Source organism: Linepithema humile, chromosome 3 (assembly GCF_040581485.1).
Source record: "Linepithema humile isolate Giens D197 chromosome 3, Lhum_UNIL_v1.0, whole genome shotgun sequence".
NCBI classification, from domain to species: Eukaryota; Metazoa; Arthropoda; class Insecta; order Hymenoptera; family Formicidae; genus Linepithema; species Linepithema humile.
Genome location: NC_090130.1, coordinates 10,290,804 through 10,297,768, shown reverse-complemented (window position 1 = coordinate 10,297,768; position 6,965 = coordinate 10,290,804). Strand labels below are relative to the sequence as shown.

The following is a 6,965-nucleotide window of genomic DNA, read 5'->3' as shown; positions in this document are numbered from 1 at the left end:
AGCGGCTCACCAATGTCGTACACCAAAAATATTTGATAAAATTAATACTTCCAATTTATTCGTTTCTTCTTCTTTAGATTTCACCTGTCGGAATATTACGTTAGGTTATGAGTATTCCTCTGTGTTTTATGACCTGAAAGGAAAAGAAACAAAACATGGCCTTTCGGCAGAATGATTAAACAAAAGCCGCTTTGTGTCGTAAGCGTGATGAAATCGCACAATGCCACGTTGGCCTTGACCGATAATACAATGCCACTTTGGCTGGACGTTAATACAATGCCACTTTGGCTTGACGATAGTTCAATGCCACTTTGACCTTGACCGATAATACAATGCCACTTTGGCTGGACGATAATACAATGCCACTTTGGCTTGACGATAGTTCAATGCCACTTTGACCTTGACCGATAATACAATGCCACTTTGGCTGGACGATGGTCTAATGCCACTTTGGCCTTAACCAATAATACAATGCCACTTTGGCTGGACGATAGTCTAATGCCACTTTGACCATGACCACGCGGTGACTCGAAATATGTCTCGGACCGTCCCGATGTTTGTTGAGAAACAACGGGATGGAATCTGGGCTCAAGTCCGAGAAATAGGTTCCCACGCCATTAAGGACTTTCTGTCGAGATCACCTTGATAATTTTGCCCGTTTTTCGTACCGAGGACACGTTGCCCTTTTGCGCAGAGATCTCAGACGCACGCACACAAAATAAAAGAATGAACAACTGCCTTTTTTTTTTTTCTAAGCGAGACATCGGACGCTCGCTCACGCCGGTCCCACTCGCTGTCGCACACACCGCCGCAGTACCGAGCGCCGCTCGCTCGAGCGCCGCCTACATCCTTTTTTATTTCTAACATTCCGCCCGCCTTCGTAAACCTGGTTGACGAACGAAGAAGGCTAATCCTTATCAGTTGGAAGTAGGCAGAGTTTCGTAATTGGTCTCTTCATCTCGGAGGTTTGTGTCTTGACTGTAACTACTCTCACTAATCCGTCCGAGCCAGGGTGAATCTTGACGACCCGTCCCATAGGCCACTTTGCAGGTGGGTATCTCTCATCTACGACCAGCACCATTGACCCTTCAGTGATGGAGCGAGTAGCCTGATTCCACTTATAAATGGAGTGATAACGTTGGAGGTACTCAGTGGACCATCGTGTCCATAATGAGTCAAGCATCTTTCTAAGGAGTTGCCATCTTGATAGGCGAGAGGTTTTTTCGTTGTCAAGAGATGGTTCAGGGATCACGGTAGGTGCGCAACCCATCAAAAAATGGCCAGGTGTCAGGACTGTTAGATCGTCCGGATCGTCTGTCAACGCACTCAATGGCCTGGAGTTTAGGATCGCTTCAACTTGTATTAAAAGGGTATTCATTTCCTCATACGTGAGTAGGGTGTTTCCAACTACCCTTTTTAGATGGTACTTCATAGATTTGACTCCCGCTTCCCATTTGCCTCCAAAATGAGGAGCTGATGGAGGGTTAAATTTCCAGTGTGTTCCGTCCTTTGATAATAACGTTGCCAAATTTTGTGCTTCCTTGGACGCTGAGGAAAATAGTCGTTGAAGTTCTGCGCTTGCTCCCTTGAGATTGGTGCCGCAATCACTGGTAAGAGTGGCGCAGACTCCCCTTCTACTTGTGAAGCGCTTGTACGCCGCTATGAAAGCGTCAGCTGTATAGTCAGTGACTAACTCCAAATGCACCGCCGAGGTAGAGAAGCATACGAAAAGAGCTACGTAGGCCTTGTATGTACGAGCGTTCTTTGCCCTCCATGTCTTAATGATGACGGGGCCTGCATAGTCCACTCCCGAGTGTAGAAACGGTCGTGATGGTGTGACTCGCTCAGGAGGCAATTGCCCCATCAGCTGTTGCGCCCTTTTTTGTCTGAATCTGGCACAGATGACGCATTTGATGATGTGACGTCTTACTGAGGCTCGACCTCCGATAATCCAGAATTCCTCTCTAATAAAGGACGTTGTAAGCTGAGTTCCTCCGTGAAATGATCGAAGGTGGGATTCGGCTATCACAAGAGATGAGAGCCTTGAGTTCCGTGGTAGTATTGCAGGATGCTTGGCATTATCAGACAAGTTTGATGAGCGAAGACGTCCTCCGACCCGAAGTATTCCAACGGCATCAATATAAGGTGTGAGCCGAATTAGAGAGTTGGATTTGGGTAGCACCTTACCTTCAGACAGTAACTTCAATTCACGTTGGAATGTGGCACGCTGTACTTCTCTGATCCAAAACTGTTTAGCTAAATGGAGTTCCGTTGGGGATATCGGAGTATGAATCGGCTTGTTAGGTAGTAGTTTAAACCTTGCTACCGCTCTCTGGCATATGACAGTAATACGCAACAGTCTGCTTAGGTCGGAATACCGATCTAAAAGGTCCCATGGCTGGGGTGATGCTACATGAGCATTATTGACCCTAATGGGTCGCTCTTCAAGCTGTTCTCCGGTAAAATTTCTCTCTGGAGCTGAAGGCCAAAAAGGTGATGACTGAGAGAGCCATGTCGGACCATGCCACCACATGGTCATGTGTGCAAGTTGAATGGGTGTCATTCCTCTAGTGGCAAGGTCGGCTGGATTCTCGTTGCCGGGAACAAAACTCCATTTTGCCTGAGGCAATGTATCCTGTATGAAGTATGTTCGATTTTGTATAAACTCCTTCCAACGTGATGGACAACCTTTAATCCAAGTGAGCGTTATGGACGAATCTGTCCATAAATAGACCTTAATTTCTTTCCTGTTGAGCACTCGTAGTACTTGAGAGACCAGTTTTACCAACAGGACAGCTCCTGAGAGTTCTAAGCGAGGTATGGTTAGCTTTTTCAAAGGAGCTACTTTGGTTTTAGAACACACGAATTGAATTGCGACTTGTCCTTCTGAAGAGGTGGATCTGCTATAGACCACGGCGGCCATAGCGTCAGATGATGCGTCACAAAACCCATGAATTTCTAACAGAGAAGACGCATCGGTACCAATCCATCTTGGAAACCTGAGTTTGTTTATATCTTGACAACTAGTGATGAATTTAGTCCACTTGCTATTTGCGATAGGTGGTAAAGGATCATCCCAGTCAATTTTCATTGACCACGTTTCTTGAATTAATATTTTCGCGGTTATGATGACGGGTGAGAGAAATCCGAGTGGATCAAATATTCTTGCAGTTGTTGAGAGCATGATTCGTTTTGTGATGGTGTCCGTGGGGACCAGATCTAAATGAAAATAAAAGATATCCTTGCTTGGATCCCACATTGAACCAAGGGAATATATCATGAGATTGTCGTCAGTCTTAATTTTGTGAGAATCAAGGTGATTCTCAGGTGAAATTTCCTCCAAAATGTTAGGATTATTACTAATCCACTTTCGTAATGGGAAACCGCCCGCCATGCAGAGCTGATTTACTTGTTTCACGCATTCTTTAGCCTCAGTGATTGAATCAGCGCCTCCGAATAGATCATCTACGTAGCGACCTTTGGTCATAGTGGATATGGCTTGAGGAAATCGTGTACCTTCATCTTCGGTGAGCTGTTGAATAGCTCGTAGCGCTTGGAAAGGTGCACAGACCAATCCGTAAGTAACAGTTGTAAGTTCAAAGGGAACTAATTGATGGTTCTGATCCTCCCAGATAATACGTTGATATTTCCAATCATCAGGATGTACGTTAATCTGTCTGAACATTTTTTCAATGTCAGCCGAGAAGACGTAACGAAATTGTCTGAACCACAACAACACGTCGAATATATCCACTTGTAATTTCGCACCTGAATGTAAGATATCATTCAAGGAGTACCCTGATGTCGTTGATTTCGATCCGTTGAAGACAACTCGTAATTTGGTGGTGTTACTAGTCTCCTTCCAGACACCATGATGAGGTAGATAGTAGGCATGTGGGGGAACGTATGTCGAGTCCGATACTTGTCTCATGTGTCCTAGTTTCTGATATTCCGTCAAAAATTCGACGTATGCTTGTGCATACTTAAGATCTGTAGCACAACGTCGAAGTAACCTGTTACAGAGAAGGTTAGCCCTCTGTCTAGAGTCACCTAGCTTCTCGACTGAGTTCTTGAATGGTAGTCTAACGATGTATCTTCCAGTGGAGTTTCGAGAATGTGTGGTTTTAAAATGTGTCTCACACTCTTGTTCCTCAGGTGTCAATGATGAACGATGTATTGCTGGAACGGACTCTAGCTCCCAAAATCTTTGCAAGATTATACAAAGATCTTTATCCGGAGAAACATGATAGCTTGAAAAGGACGATTGAGAGAGACCTGTGCCTGTTGGGCCTGAAACGATCCAGCCTAATGTGGTAGATTGGGCTATAGGAGTGTTTGCCTGACCTCTAATGATTCCTTTATTTAGAATCTGAGCGTATACCTCTGCTCCCAGCAAAAGATCTATCGGACCTGGTGATGAGAAGTGAGGATCGGCCAACTGTAGTCCTTTTAGATGAGTCCATGAATCTTGATGACTTTCCATGGTAGGAATTGAGGAAGTGAGGCTGGGCAATATATGTGCGGAAATAGTAGTCTCAAAATTTGAGTCAAAGTGTGGCTTAATCCTGAAGTGAACGAGCCCTTTGGTCTTGTTAGAAGATTGAGCTCCAATTCCGACCAACGGAACCGAAGAGCGCTGGCGTGATATTTTAAGTCGTTGGACTAATCGTTCCGTTACCAATGAAACCTCAGAGCCTTGGTCTAACAATACCCTTGCTTTAGTAGTGTGTCCATCAAGACTTATGATCCGAATTTGAGCCGTTGCTAACAGTGTTTGCGCTTGAAGCGATCCATGACAAATATTGGAATGTAAAACTCTCGCTTCCGTTGTTCGTTCAGTGCTATCTGATGACTTAGTAGGTTTTTCATCCTTATCTCCTGATACAGTTGCTTGCGAAGGATCATTGTGTATTGAGGTGTGATGCTTTTTGCCACATTTCCTACATCGTCTAGTAGAAGGGCAGTTAGCGATTCGATGGGATCCTAAGCAGTTATAGCACAGTCGATATCTCGCAATTAAAGAGAGCTTTTGAGTTCGAGACTTGCTGGTAAATTCATTGCACATAGCAGTTTGATGTTTGCCGGTGCAGATGTTACATCCGAGAGTATTGTCTGATTTATTCTCCTTTTGCTTCCCTTGGAAATGAGTTTTAAGGCCTTGAGAATGTGAGTCAGATTTCCCAATTTTTGATTTCTCAAATGCTTGTAGTGTTCGTAGCCGGGTGATCAGGAATCCCATGAACTGAGTCCACGTGGGTGGATCCGTAGTATTTCCTAGATACTGTTCCCATGCCTTTATTGACTCGTTGTCAAGTTTCTGGGTGGCAATGAAGACTAAAAAATCGTCACAAGCCGAAACCGGTCTGCCCAAGAGTTCCAAAGAGCTGTAGACTTGCAATATATTAGTATACAATTGTTCCAGCTCCCTTGCTGACTCTTTTATGATCTTCTTCAAATTTAGAAATGCATGCAAAGCTGCATTGACCAGAAGACGCTTGTTCTCATAGAACGATGTCAGATTCTGCCATGCTTTCTCAAAGTTGTCTCCACTAATCGAAACATTCTTGAGATGACGAGCAGCAGATCCAACTAGACTCGTTTTCAAGTATTGCAATTTCTCGACTGCTGTAAGCGTGGGATGATTCAAGACCAGTGATTGAAATAAATCCTTGAAAGAGAGCCAGTCAGATGGTGTTCCGTTGAATTTCGGAATGTCTATCCGTGGTAATCTCGCTTGATAAGATACCACTATAGGATTAGAAGATGTCGTGCATGACGATTGAGAGGGTGTACTCTCCTTGCCGATTATTTGATCAGATTCCAATAGAGATTGTAGTCTTCCACAGTTGGTTATGTAATTCTTCCGTGTTGTGGTGAACAAGTTGTCGGAGAAATAGATGTGCTCCCTTATTTGATTTTCTTCCTCTAATTTCAACTTTGTTATTGCAATATTTATCGCGTCATGTATCGTGGCAAATTTCTGCCAATCTTCCCTTAATACATTTAAACGTAGAAGTATTTCATGATATGAAGTGTGAGTTATGTCATGTTCAATTAAATCATCATAAATATCGGATATTAACTTTGTCAACTCAATTTGCTGCTCTATACGAGCTTCGATGTGAGAAAGTCTCATTTTTAAAAGCTATTTAATGTCGAATCAAAAGTATCCGGCTCGAAGGACCAAAAATATGTATAAAAACTTGAGCTAGTGCGCTTAATGACCATTAGAAAAAAGGGTGAGAAATCCAGAATGGAATTATACCGAATGATCTGATAACTCGTCGAAGCAAAAGAAAACCATTCATATACTATAATCAAGATAATTATTATTTTAAGATTGAGTTGACAAAATTACAAATGCACAGATTAGCATATATCATAAATTACAATGCAAAACATAAAAAAGATAACGCATGGTATTAAACAATCAAAGACAATGAAAATCTTGTTATTGTTTTAAAGAGAGTATAATATTATAGATACTTTATGGCGTCATGGCAAAACTAGCATTTGAATGCGTAACAATTGTAATATAACTAAGTAGGAGAACGAAAGCGCCTGCAATCGGCTATTATTTATAATCAGTTATGTATCAAAATTAAGAAATTAACGGAAATAATAAAGTTTCGAGCGGCTCACCAATGTCGTACACCAAAAATATTTGATTATATTAATACTTCCAATTTATTCGTTTCTTCTTCTTTAGATTTCACCTGTCGGAATATTATGTTAGGTTATGAGTATTCCTCTGTGTTTTATGACCTGAAAGGAAAAGAAACAAAACATGGCCTTTCGGCAGAATGATTAAACAAAAGCCGCTTTGTGTCGTAAGCGTGATGAAATCGCACAATGCCACGTTGGCCTTGACCGATAATACAATGCCACTTTGGCTGGACGATAATACAATGCCACTTTGGCTGGACGATAGTTCAATGCCACTTTGACCTTGACCGATGATACAA

At 42.6% G+C, this 6,965-nt stretch overlaps 1 protein-coding gene across 1 annotated transcript; it reads right to left on the bottom strand.

Moving 5' to 3' along the window:
- Positions 1 to 907: 907 nt before the first annotated feature.
- LOC136998703 (uncharacterized) lies at positions 908 to 6,136 on the bottom strand. Its single transcript, XM_067351784.1, has one exon. The coding sequence runs from the start codon at positions 6,134 to 6,136 to the stop codon at positions 908 to 910; it is 5,229 nt and encodes a 1,742-aa protein (XP_067207885.1).
- Between the last annotated feature and the right edge of the window lie 829 nt (positions 6,137 to 6,965).

Bases quoted from the DNA above. Each gene is read 5' to 3' on its own strand.
- LOC136998703 (XM_067351784.1), bottom strand. From the start codon at position 6,136: ATGAGACTTTCTCACATCGAAGCTCGTATAGAGCAGCAAATTGAGTTG.